The sequence below is a fragment of the Falco biarmicus genome, chromosome 16 (assembly GCF_023638135.1).
Source record: "Falco biarmicus isolate bFalBia1 chromosome 16, bFalBia1.pri, whole genome shotgun sequence".
Classification (NCBI taxonomy): domain Eukaryota; kingdom Metazoa; phylum Chordata; class Aves; order Falconiformes; family Falconidae; genus Falco; species Falco biarmicus.
Window position 1 is genome coordinate 3,259,100 of NC_079303.1, and position 13,284 is coordinate 3,272,383.

At 54.1% G+C, this 13,284-nt stretch overlaps 1 protein-coding gene across 1 annotated transcript; it reads right to left on the reverse strand.

Annotated features, from left to right (window-relative positions):
- Positions 1–502: 502 nt before the first annotated feature.
- On the reverse strand, positions 503–6,787 carry LOC130159916 (green-sensitive opsin). Its single transcript, XM_056361978.1, has 5 exons — positions 6,206–6,787; positions 4,201–4,369; positions 2,494–2,659; positions 2,138–2,377; positions 503–1,937 (listed from the first exon to the last, which is right to left on the reverse strand). Exons 1-5 carry the CDS (start codon positions 6,564–6,566, stop codon positions 1,806–1,808), a joined length of 1,068 nt encoding a protein of 355 aa, XP_056217953.1. The 5' UTR covers positions 6,567–6,787; the 3' UTR covers positions 503–1,805.
- Between the last annotated feature and the right edge of the window lie 6,497 nt (positions 6,788–13,284).

Here is a 13,284-nt window from a genome sequence, read left to right on the forward strand (position 1 = left end):
GGATGCGGGTGCAGTCTTGGTGGGTGCTGAGGCAGGAGGGTGCCTGGAGAGCTGGGGCTAGGGGCAGCATCCTGCCCCCCTCCCCAGGATGGTTCGGGGAAAGGTGGTTTCTATTCCTGCGTTTCCATCCCAGGATGAGCCTTGGGTTTCCCACCATTTTTGGTTGCTTTGGACCAAAAAAGGAGGAAAAATGCCTGACAGGGGGCATGGGCTGAGTGGGGAGGGTGGTGGGGCGAGATCCCAGGGAATGCGCTCGGGATCACTCTCCAGCCAGCTCGGTAACAAATTCACTGACACAGGGAACAATTTTTCCCTGACTCTGCCAATTCCTTAACGATGCTGACTCAAAGGGCCTCGCGGGGAGGGGAACTTGAACTCTGCAAAAAGCTCTCTGCTGAATCTTTATTTAAGGCTACGTGGGGGATACTTAAATATTGAAGGACAAAAAAAATGATGGCTGGGGGTAGGCTGGGCAGCAAGGGCCGTGGTACAAGCTGTGACACCGGCTGCCCTGTGCCTTGTCTGTGTGTCGGTTTGCCTCTAAAACCCTTCGGTGCTCCGGCTAATGGGGCTGTCACCTTGCTGGGGATTGTCACTGCTCTCCCCTCTGTGATCCAGGCTGGTTTAATGCACGTATCCCCCTTCCCATGGCTTTGGGGACAGCTTTGGGCTTGTGCCTCCGACAGCAGCATCGAGTTGGCTCAGCTGGACACCAGCACCTTGTCAGCGCAGCCCAATACAAAGGACAAGGACTGAGCGTCTGTATATTTTTTTCTCTGCTGCTTCTGTTTATTTCTTATTTTTTAATGCCTGCTTCTTGACTGTAGAAGTCCTTGTGCTGACACGGTATTATTTATTTATAAAATATGTACAGGAAAGCGCTCGGGTACCAGTCCCACCCTCCAAGGTTGGCCGTACGTGTCCAGCTGGCAGGAGCAGACGTGAAAGACAGTTTCTCTGCCTTGGAGTAGGGAGGAGGAGGAGAAAGGAAAGGGCTGAGAAAAATAGAGACTTCAAAGTATGTGAGCAAATATTTACAGGTTCCAAGACAAAAAAATATATCTACAGTGTTGTCTTGGGGATACAGGGAGTCAGGCTTGAAGCGAAGCCTGCTCACAGCTCCATTTGTTATATTGATTTATAAAGACTACGGGTATTGATTTCCATCGGCTGTGCCGGCACTGGGGTGCGCAGCTCCAGCGAGCCCCAGGCTCGGGCGCTGGTGAGGGGCAGCCGGGACCACTCCAGCCACGGGTTCCTGCTTCTGGGCTTTTTGCAATGGTGCTTTGTCAGGATGCTTAGGTTTTTTCCAAATGAGGGCCGAATGCTTCTGCAACACTCCCTTGAGCGCCAGGGAAAGGGGATGCTAGCAGGGAGCGCGTTTCAGGGCAGCGGGGAGGAAAATATTGCAGTTTGGGGTTTTCGACTGGCCACTGCTGTTTTAACATGATGTGAACAAAGCAGGGGGGTTTGCTGGTGCTTGGGGTGGGTAGGGACAGTCCCCAAAATCTGACCAGCTCCTGGGAGCTGGGGGATGGACCTGGGCTCCCCTGCAAGGGGCTGCGTCAGTGTGGAAGGGCTCAGTGTGCCCTGTCTGCACCAGTGGGTGCGGGGATGTCCCAGCGACATGCCTGGGGCCCTGTGCATGGTGGGGAAGCTACCGCAGTATGTGCACAGCTAACTTCTCGTGCTGGGGAGGTGTTGGTGCGCAAGGGAGTGACTGTGTGGAATGAGACTGTAGGTGTGTGGGTGTCTGTCTCGGTCCCCGAGCTCAGGGGGATACCCCAGTTCAAACTGTCCATGGTCTATGCAGGTGATACTTGGCTGGAGGAGACAGAGGAGACCTCGGTCTTGCTCTGGGATACGGTGGAGGAGACGTCTTCATCCCCAAAGGGGTTCTTGCCACAGCAGATTGTGGTGATCATGCAGTTACGGAACTGAAGAGGGGAGAGAAATGGAGAACAATGGCATCGGGGGCCAGCAGGGATGTGCTGAGACCCCAACGGCCCTGAGCTTGCTGCTCCCCTCCAGGCTGAGATTCATCCTCTTCTGGGAGACTGCAAGGTGCCTGCAGTGGCCCCAGATGTGCTGGGGAGCCAAGGGAGAGGCTCACCCTGCGCAACACGGGGCATCTCACCTGTTTGTTCATGAGGACGTAGATGATGGGGTTGTAGAGAGAGGAGCTCTTGGAGAAGAAGGCAGGCACTGACATGAGCGTGGCGGTGAAGTCTGCTCCCTTGTTGGTGAAGATCCAGAATGCCACCACGGCGTAGGGTGTCCAGGCCAGCATAAACCCCAGCACCATGAGGATCACCATCCGTGTCACCTCCTTCTCGGCCTTCTGTGTCGTGGCTGATTCCTGCTGCTGGGCAGCTGCCTGCAAACAGGGGGGTGGTGAGGGGCACCCCGCAGCTTTCCACCCTTGGACCACCTCCCCTTTCCGGCCCGAGCTGCCCACCCGGTCGGTGCCCATTCATCCCCTCCCAAAGTTACCTCTCGGACTTTGCAAATGAGGCGCCCGTAGGAGAAGAAAATGACGATGACCGGGATGATGAAGTGGATGACAAACATGTAGAGGACGTAGGACTCGTTGTGGTAATCAGGGTTGTGGGTGTAGTAGTCGGGGCCGCAGGAACACTGCATCCCCTCCGGCATGTATCTGCCAGTGAGAAAGGTTAGGATCTTCAGCAGGACCTTCCCTGGGGGCAACAGGAGGGGCTCAACCTGGGGACCGAATTTCTCGGGGATGGGGGATGCTTGAAGAGCAGCATGTGTGTTTTGGGTGAGCTTGTCCCTGGGCTCTCCCCTGTGCCCCGTGCACCCAGCCTCGCTGGCTCTGCCGCGCACGGCTCCTTTGGGGCCAGCACGAGCCATGCCGACGTGTTGCCCTTGGGCACGTAGCATCAGTTTGTTGTGATGCTCTCTCCCTCCCACGGGGAACGGGCTATTTATTTCCTTCCTACGTGGCTGAGCACTTGCCTGCCAGGAGCCACCTGCTCTCCCTCTGCCGATGGAGGGATGCCGAGCGGGGATGAGTTGCCAGCTTGGTGGGTCCAAGTTCTTGAGGGCTTTGTCCCTGCTGCTGCACAGGGTGGAGGGATGCGCAGCCTGGGTTTGGAGGGGCCCTGGCTCAAAGGGATGCAGCGCAGGTCTGCTTCGGAGCCAAGGACCGGCTGCCTGGGCAGGGATCCCAGCTCAAGGCTGGAGAGGGACCATCTGGCTATGCCTCATTGCAGGTGGACACTGAAGGGACTTTGCTGCCCCCAAGCCACCTCCTGCATGTGCTCGAAGGGCTGGTAGGGCCTTGCTATAACCCCACAGGGCAGCTCTGCAGGGGGGGGTGTCAGGAGGGGCTGGAGCTGCAGCATTAGTGAGATCACCTCCATCTCCTCAGCTCCTCCCTTATGCTCCGGGTGGCCTTTGGCTGCTGCATCAGCTCCTGGCTGGGGATGTGGGTGCACGTGAGAGCCAGACGTGGGCTTCAGCTGCCTGGAGGACACACTCGCTGGAGCCTAGTGAGCAGCATGTGGCTCAAACAGCCAGCGTTGCCTCTGTTTCACCCCCAAATCCTGAGTCTTTGCTCTCTCATCCCTCAGGCCCTGCCCCTCGCCCCACACAGAGGTGAGTGGCAGCGTGTGGCTGCACGGTACTCCTCAGGGGTTATGGGGCTGGAGTAGGGACAGGGACTGAGGGGTTGCTGTGCCTGAGCCACGCGTTTGCCGGGGGGAGCTGAAATGTGCTGTGGTGCCAGAAGCAGGACAGACAGGCTCACGGGCAGAGTGGGGCTGTGCTGGGAAAGGTGCTGCAGGGCTCCCAGAAGCAATGCTGGGGTGGAAGCACATCAGCACGGCGTTTCACCTCCCCTGAGCAGCCTTGCCTGCTGGTCTGGTTGTCCAAATGCTCTTTATGGTCTGCAGAGAGAGATGGGCTCTTTGCAGCATGGGTGAGACAAGTTGTGCCCATCGAAGTGTCTCTTTCTCAGCAGAACGTGCAGGGAGCACGAAGGGCAACTGCAGCTGGAGGTGCTGAGCCTCTGGCTGCCTGTGGTTAGGGGACACCAAGACTGACAGCTGAGGTCCCATTCCTGTTCTGACTTGCCCCATTGCCCCTCTCAGCTGGAGCCTGGGGGAATTTCATGTCCTGTCCCACCGGGGTGCTTGTCCAGCAGCTGGGGCTGCCGCTGAGCATCCTTGGACTCACCTGGACCAGCCAAAGAGGGGTGGAGCAGCACAGGAGAAGGCCATTACCCAGGTAAAAGCGATGCCCATCATGGCATGGCTTGCAGAGAAGCGAAAGTTCCCCATGGGCTTGCAGACCACGATGTAGCGCTCGATCGCCAAGACAACCAGGGACCACAGGGCAACTTGGCCTGAGGGAGGGAGAGAAAAAGAGAGCGTATGGTGGTGGTAAGAGCTCCTCTGGGTTTGGCCTTCCCTTCGTGGTCTTGTGGTTGCAGCGAAGAGCAGAGGGAGCTGAGGAGATGGGGATCGGTGAGGGATAACCAGCATCCTACTCAATAACTGAAAATCTCCCGGCTGGAATGTGCAAAAGGTCTGGGAGCTGAGGGGAGTGTCTGTGCCGCAGTGGGATGCTGGTGATGGAGGAGGGGAGCATCACGGGTTTTTGTAAATAATTTAAAAATCAAGGGGGGTGAATTCCACCTCGGCGTGAGGAAGCACAATTTCCGACAAAGATGCCAGATGCGTCCAAACCTGTTGATGCCTTTAAATGTGTATTTCATGAGTCTTCCGCCAGGGCTGGATCCAGGGGGAGGCGTGTGGGGGAGGCAGTGTGGGTGGGCATGCGTGCACATGTATTTATAAGGGATAATTAAACTTCAGGGGATTGGGAGCGTTTAGTCGGTGCTGTAAGCCTGCTAATGCCCCCAGCTGTGATAATCTGCTGATAACTACACCCTGTGCTAGGATTCGCTGGAGACCCGCTGCTCGCACGGTGACTGCTTCCCATCAAACTTTCTTCCCTGCAAACAGGAGCCTCCTTGTTCTTTACTAGATACAAACATTGGAAGGGCAAATAATGCTGCCTGAAAGCCCACCGGCTCACTCAAGCAGAAATGGTGCAGTCTCATATGATCTTCAAGACCCCAAGACCAAGCCCTTCCTTGGTCCTTGGCTTGGATCAGGACATTTAGTTCTCCTTTTCCTTGGCAGAATTATTTTTTTTCTTTTTTATTTTCCCCCAGATCAGCGTCATTGCAGGAAATTGCCCCATTTAAGGGGAAAAATAGGGACATCCTTGTGGTGGTTATGGATCTCTACAACAAGGATTAACAGTTGTCAGATCCATCACGAGGTGTCGTGTGGGCCCGGCTGGCTGCGTGGGCATGGGGTGCAAAATGAATTTTCCCTGTTTCGCATGGGGGCTTTCTGCAGGGTGAAGCGTTAGCGGCTCCCGTGTCCCTGAGAAATGAAATAAGGAAGCACCCAAGGGCACCCAAATCAGGTGCAACTGGGACAGAGCTGAGAAACTGCTGCAAAGTGCGGGCCTGGTTACCCCAGCTCTGTGCAACCCCGAATCTTCCTTCCCCTCCATGCTGCTGCTCTTCTCTTCTCCTTAGGAGCTGCTGCGTCTTCCCTTTGCCCCTAGGGAAGCTTCTCCTTATCTTGAACTCATCCTCTCCACGCCTGTACCTCTTCTATGGGGTCCCTCTCCTGAGTGGTCTCTCTCCCAAGGGATATCTCTTCCCCCTTTAAACCCCTCTCAATGCTTCACCTTTTCCCAGAAAGGGAAGCCTTTTGGCAAAGACGTTTGGCCTTAATTCAGGGACACGATGTGGTCATCCCCAGCAGGTCTCTGATAGCCCCGCAACCTTGGCGTGAGACCCCCTGAACACACGCTGACCAGTGCGGCCAGATGACCCCAGTTCTGATCCTGCAAACAAGGATCTCTCCCTGGGGGTTCAGTTCCTTGCAGCAGCCCAGCTAGCCATGAGATGGATGCTTCTTGGTATCAAGACCCAACTTGCATAAATTTCTGGGTTTATCCCTGTCTTTAAGCGGCAGGGAAGCAGCACCTTGCATGGCGAGTTCTGCCTCATGCAACGAGCCGAGACGCGGCAGCAGTGTGCGAGATGGGTGAGATGCTCTGCGCATCGCAGTTGTCCTGCTGGCATGATGAAGGGAAGGAACTGGGCTCCCAGAGCCTTGAAGAAGCATGGCCCAAGCTCCCACCCTGCAGCCCTTACCTCCCAGCGTGGCGAAGAAGCCCTCCACGGCACAGCCAATGGGGCCGAAGACGAAGTAGCCGTTCCAGGCAGTGTAGAAGGTGACGGTGAAGCCAAAACAAGCCATGAAGAGGTCAGCCACCGCCAAGTTGACCAAGATGTAGTTGAGTGGCTGCCGGAGCTTCTTGTGTTTGAAGGTGACCAGGAGGGTGAGGAGGTTGATGGGCAAACCCGTGGAGATGAGGAAGAAGATGTAGCAACACACGATGCGGTATTTCCAGGGCTCGGCTAGGTAGTACTGGGGGTACTCAAAGGGGCTTCGCACCACCCCTGTCTTGTTGGACATAGGCACATAAAAATTGATACCTTCCGTCCCGTTCATCCTGCCGAGGTTACGGCAGTTGCTTTGCTTTTAAAAGTTTGTTAAAAATCAAATGCTTTGGTTTCGTAATGAGTTTTGCTTTAACCCCAAATTAATAAATAAATAAATAAATAAAGGAAAGCCCCCGCCCCCCAATGTGGAAAAATTCCCGCCCCCCAATCCAAAAAATAAATTAAGAATGGTAAATCCCGAGGGGACAGGAGGTGGTGCGCTACCCCTGCTCCGTGTCGAGGGCTGGCGGTGCCCGCGTGCCAGGGAGGTTTTATACCCCTCGGCCTCCTCGAGGGAGCGCGGGGGGAGGCTGGATTAGGGGCTCGGCTAACTTTGTATGACAAGGGCAACGGGATTGAGAAGGGTTGATGGTTTAAGCACCCTCTAAGCAGCCAGTTGGCCCCAAAACCTGCATTAAAGCGTATTAATTGCCATTAAGCGTTTAATATTGTTTAAAGAGTTGGGAGGAGGAAGGGATGGGGTGGGGAGCCCTTTGGAAGAGGGGCAAAGGTAGGAGGAGCAGCGGTGACTTGGGAAGCGACTGCTTTGGGCGATTGATGGGGAAATGGGTCAGTGCTTGTGTCCACTGTGGGTCATAGCCTTTGGGGTGTCCCTGGGTGGCTGAAGGACTCCATGGGAGTATTTGGGAACTGGGGAGTGCCCAGCTCTGCCCCACTGACCTTGGGGAGGTCACTGGGGGAAGACTGGATGGAGCTCTGCAGGTCTGAGCCGTTGGCTCAGCTCTGGCTGTTTGGCTGCTCTGTGCTGTGGGTGCCTGATTCAGCGTGGGTGCTGCCTGGTAGGGGTACAGGTCCTGGTCAGAGCAAAACTGGGCTCTGCTGATATGGCCAAGGGTCACTTCTGAGCACGGAGGAGGGCAAAAGCAAGAGGGGAAACTGCTTCCCATCCTGAAGGCTGCAGTCTTGGTCCACGTGGCATTTTGGGGGCAGATCTCTTGGCTGTATGACTCCCTGAATTGTGCACCCTGGTTGTGCTACAGTGCAAAGGGCTGAATTTCCTCCTCTCTGGGCTGAAGGATTTACATTATTCACCTGATCCTCCAGGGATCAACGGAAGGATAGGAGAGGGTAGGGATCAGGGATGAACGCTGCATGATCAGCCCTGCAGGTCCCTGTCTCCCAGGGAGCTCCTCGTGAGCGTTTCCCACCAGAGCCTCCTCCCCATCCCAGCAAGTTTGACACCCATCTGGGTTGCAGCTTGGTGAGGATTGGTGGGGTTTAGGGAAGGTCCTTAGCCACAGCTCTAAAAACCAGACTGACCAAGTGTCACTACTTGCTGGAGAAGCAGTGCCTGGATGCCCAGGAGGAGGGAAGTTAAAGTCTTAACAACGCTGACACCCTGAATTCCCTCCAGAGATAGGGCAGAGGGACCAGCACCAGCCTGGGAGCCACACTGGGAGAGCAAGCAGGATGGAAAGAAGCTTCTCCCAGTCCCCAGCACTCAGTATGGGGTGTGGGATTCCCATCCCAGCACACACGAGACTGTGAAACCCTTCTCAGCGAGGTCGGTGCCAGCTTGGAGCACCAATGCTCCATCTCATCCAAGCTCTTTCCCCACTTCTTCCTTCTGGGTCATGGGTGCTCCTTCTCCAGAAGACCTGCCTAAGGCGCCTTAGTGGAGCTCTTCCATTAATCTCTGACATCTGGTGGCGTTAATGGCCCTGATCTGTTAATGCGGTAAGCCGTTAGCCTCCTTCTCACTGCTGCCCTCCACCAAGACAAGGTGGATGGAAAAAGTCAACACTGTTTTGCTGGATGAGATGAGGTCTTCTGCAAGACTGGAGTGTCTCAGAGCTACAGGACCGGAGCGGAAGGCTAAGGGGTGTGGATGGGATGAATGATGTCCTAATCGCCAACCCGTTGATCCATCTGCAGAGATCCAAGAGGAGCAGAACTAGGACACGGTGAGAATAAGTGGGTCACATCAGCCTCAGGTGCCCTGGGATGAGGACTCCCTACGGGATCTCTGTGCCTCTCAGAAGTATCTCGCTGCATGTCCTGTGAAACCACTGGTTGTGAAATCCCCAGTCTAGGTCCTCCTTGAAGGGAAGAGCTTCTTGTGGAGAAGCCCCATGGTAACACTTTCCCTGGAGGTACTTCATGCCTCTCCTGGCCATAGTCAGGCTTCTGGATGTACAAAAGTTGAGCACATTTTTGCTGAATTAGTTGAATGTTAAAGGAGAACCCAGAAAAGCTAACGCACGTAAGCAGACGTGCACCTCAATTCCAGTGTGTCCCTCCCAACTTTCATGGTGGAAAGCAACTCTTTTCAGCTAAAAGATTTCACTATGATGGTCCACCTCCAAAAGGCTTGGACCTGGCTGTCAGTGCCAGCAGCGCCTGAAAGCTTTGGTGTTTCTCCAGGGTTTTGTATGTGAACATTGTTATCTCATGGGAAAGTTAATTTTCATCTCCCAGAAAGTAATGTTCACCTCCCACCTCTGTGAGACTTTCTGCCACATCTTTGTGGTGTCCTGTCTTCTCCTAAAGAGTAAAGAGCTCTACAAATGAGGCACAGCTATGAAGAGGAGAGGTGAAACGACCGTCTGTTTTGGCTGGTGGGGGAAAGGCTCAGCAGTATTTTTGGCACAGAGATTTTTTTCCTTTATCAAAGGACCTTCTCCACTCATTTTTCCAGCTAAGGTGTGGCGTGGATTTGGCTCCGTGTGTGGTACCCAGGAATTTTTCATACAGAGGACTGCCAACAACTGGACCATGAGGACTTTCACCTGACCTTCAACTAGCTTAGGACTGGGACCCTTCCCCTTTTTTTTGGAGCTGAATATGGAGCAGGTAAGCCCATGTCACCTCTGCCACGCTACCAGGGGGCTGCCCCTTCCCGGCATTCCTCCCCCAGGAGCTGAAGCCGGTGTTTTGGGCGATACCCGGAGGCCGGTGGATTTAGAGCTCTCCGCAGGTCAGTGATAGCCGGAGCAATGCCGGAGGCCTCGAATAAACTCAGTGCAGGAAAATGACACCAGAGAGGATAGCTGGTTCCTCCAGGACGTGTCCTGAATGCAACCTCGGTTCCCTCTGCGTCTCTGTCACAGAAATGGAAAGTGATGGCTTTAATTTGGCGTCTCTTAGCAGGGGAACTTTATGGGCTGTCTCCCAAAGAGCTCTCAGTTGTTTTCTATGCTGGCTCTACGACAAAGGCGGCAATAGAAAAATTCAGGCCCCGTTTAATGTGAGAGGAGAGGCTTGCTCTCTTTGTGCCTGTCCTTACGAAAAGGAAGGGTTTTCTTCCCCTTTGCAGGTTTTTTTTTTTGCTTTTTGCTTTGCTAAGCTCTTTGAGATGAGCCTGTCTCTTATTCATTGTTTGTCCGCACGTTGCGTGACGGAGCCCTGAGCTGCTCTGAGCTTTCCTGTCCTGTGTAAAGCAAGAAATGATAATGATAATCAAATAACGAACTTGTACCGAGCTGATACGGTTGGTTCGCTGGGTTCGAGCGACAGGCAGAGCAATGCAGGCGGCTGTGCCGGGGGAGGTGGGCTTCCCACAACGGTGGCAGCTGGGAGCCCCTTGCCGTGCCTCTCCCCAGCCCTGCGCCTTTGCTGCTCGGGCAAAGACACAGGAGCCACTTGCCCAAGGGCACCCAGGGAATGCCTTGCAGAGCAAGGTGCAGAGGAATGCAAAAGCAAAAGAAATCAGCCACGAAGCAAACATCTGTGCTTAGATTCTGGTGATGGACTAATGCACAGGGCCTTGAACCGTGGCCATGAGCACCGGCGCTGAACGCAGAACGGTGCTGAGATCGCTTTTGCGCTTCTGGTGAGTTTTGTCACGTGCTGCCCTGAATCTCCATCCTGGAGGGTCTCGTTCCTCCCCAGTGTGCAGGAGAAGAGGGGGGGGGGGGAAGGTGCAAATAGTGTGGTGCCTCCCAGTACCCCCCCTGCCCTGGGAAGACCCTTGTTTCCCCATATCAGATAGCACCCACGAGTGGCTGCTGCGCTGAGCCGCTTACAGCGGGCTTGTGAGCTCCTCACCAGGAAAGGGGTTAAAGAAAGATAAAGCTGGAGCGTTATAGAGACCATATGGAGGGGAAAAAAAACCCCTTTATCCTGTAATTGGATTCATTCCCCGGCGGAGGTGAGGCTGAGTGGAGCTGACAGGTCATGATGGGCAAGGCGCTGCCAGCCGCCCCGTCCAAAGCAGGATGTGTGTGCACAAACTTGTAGATCAATCCATTAGAGTGGATCAAATAGATTTAAATGTGTGGCAGGGAGAAGGAGGACACAGCTGTATTTACAATTTGGTTCGGTGGGCCGTTCATTCCCCAGCAGGGATTAACCGGGCCATGGCTGGTGGTTTTGAGAAGGCAGCCGTGCCCTCTGCCGACAGCCACGGCGCCGGGGCTGGCTGCCTGCTGCTCCTCCGGGCTTGCACGCTTGCGCGCAGCCAGGACAAGGATCTGCTGCTGCACGGGGAGGTTCTTTCTACCATGCCCTTGATTTCTGTCCCAAAAATAAGGGCGCACGGAAGCCTGTCTCCTGCCTTGCTCACAGCACCCGCAAGGTTTGGGCAGGAGGAACCCCAGCTCCTGTTTCCTGTGGAGGTTTCCTATCACAGCTCCTTCTCCAGACTCTCCCCACCGGTATGGCCTCATGGGGGGTGGGTACACCAGCACTAGAAGGCAGCTGTGAAGTGGGGAGAGCTTCACCACTGCCAACCTCATCTCATGTGCATGGTATTTGCAAGCAAGCAGGTCCCTGTCACCTCCCAGGCTTTTCCTCCTGCTGCTGATCCAGGTAACATCTCTACAAGCATCGTAGGATTTCCTTGGAGAGAGAGAAAGTCTTTGGGACCTGTCATTTTCCTGCCAAGGAGCTGAGCAATCCTGGCTCAGCTGTGAACCTGCACCACTCCGTGTGGTGCTGTCAACACTTTAAACTAAGTGACAAACCAGGGCTGTAGCAGAGTAGGCAGGTTTGCAAGACGGTCTCACCGGCCACGCAGCACCACGGGATGAGCAGCCAGCACAGCCCAGCAAATCTGGGCAGCACAAGCACATTTCTCTATATGTTAGCAGCTGTGCAAGGGAGCAAGCCATCTTCTGACGAGGGTGATGGCCAATGCAACGGAGAAGATGCTGTCTGCTCCTGTGAGATCTTCCTGTCTGGCAAACCGCAGTCAACCCCTTGCTGGATTTTGTTCTGGGCTATTTGAACCAGGTAGGTGTTAGGCAGGAGTTAACAGGGAGAGCTGGGAGTCAGGGACCTGTGTCCCGCTCTTCTCTCCAAGCTCTGCTTTGTTCGACTAGTGGCAGGTGTTTAACTGTAGAGTCAGAGAGGCAAAAAAAAAAAAAAAAAAAAAAAAAAGGCTTTCATTCAGTTCCAGAGGGATGCAAAAGCATAGCACTGCCACCTTCGTTCTGCAGTGTCCGGCAGCACCCGCCGCGGCCCAGCTTTGAGGACGGCTGAGCAGTCAGAAAAGGGGGTTTAAGCAAATCGAAATAATCCAGCTCTTTTATTTTTAATTTGTAAATCTCATTTGAAGTTGAACCCTGTTATTCCTGAGGGCCTTATTGTGGATGTTGGTAGCCCTCTGCTTTATACATGCTGTTTCGTTTTGTCGTAACTGGGTCAAGTTTTTTTAAATTTTTTTTTCATTTGTAGTGCAGAGCCCTTGCTTTTCTCTGTGGGAGCCTGCAGACTGCTGTGACATGGCCAGCCGGGTTATAATCTTTTCAGAAACAGCACAGAGGAAATTTGGGGGTTGCTTGCTTGTTCTCTGCTTTCCAGCAGGGCTGTTCCCTGGTGCTGGGCTGGCTGCTTCTCCCAGTGTCCCTACAAGACCATGAACAGTCAACCTGATGTTCGAGCTTTCAGAAAAGCCATGTCCTGGTGGTACCTTGGGTATCCTGGGAAGGATCCTTCACATCACTGCCCTGGCCATGCTCTCAGCCAGCTGAAGAGCCCCATCCCCTGCCTTTTGTCCCATTTTGAGATCACTGTTCCTCTTGGTGATGGCTGGGTGTCCTGCACTGCAGTTAATTTTTGTCCTTTTCTTGTTGTCCCTGCCTTAAAGCCTTCTAGGGATTTGCTGCAGACCAAACGTGTCCTTTCTCTCCCTTTGCCCTTCATCCTGTAATTGGATTCATTTCTTCCATCCAGCCCACCCCGGGCTTCTCCCCATCCCTTTATATAACGATGCTGGCTCTGGGTTGTGCTGCTCAGGGTTTGACCTGCAGCCACTGAAACCAGCGGAGGGTTCGCATCGCTCCCTATTGCATGTTGAATCCCCCACACTGGTACCACGACCCTTTTCTTCTGCAGTTCCTGCTCCCTTCCCACTTGCTGCCCCTTTTTCCTTTCCACACGTGGCGTGTGCTCCCTCCAGCCTCTGCATTGCTCACACAGAGGTTGCATCTTTGCACGAACCCTTGAATCCTGCCCAGGAGCTCCGACACCCCACGTGGTATTAGAAGAGAGGTAAATGCAACGGCCCTGCACAGATGAGCAAAGCAATGGCAGGAAAAATGTTTGATTTCTGTGCTCCTTTCACTAATATTTATTCTCCTAAATTACCAGTCTTTACTGTGTAGCTCTCTAAAGCCTTTGTGGCTGGGAGGCTTTGCTATTCATCACCTAAACAAAATATCCATGGATTAATAAGGCATTTTACCAGATTTGAATCCTGTGCTGGAACCAGACTCGGTTGGACAGACCCAAATGTCTCTGCAGATCTTTCTGCTGTTGTCAGGGTT

Coding starts and splice junctions, on each gene's coding strand:
- LOC130159916 (XM_056361978.1), bottom strand. CDS start 6,566: ATGAACGGGACGGAAGGTATCAATTTTTATGTGCCTATGTCCAACAAG. Junction 2,660..4,200: donor CCCCTCTTTGGCTGGTCCAG/GTGAGTCCAAGG, acceptor TCTCACTGGCAG/ATACATGCCGGAGGGGATGC. Junction 2,378..2,493: donor TCATTTGCAAAGTCCGAGAG/GTAACTTTGGGA, acceptor CCCTGTTTGCAG/GCAGCTGCCCAGCAGCAGGA.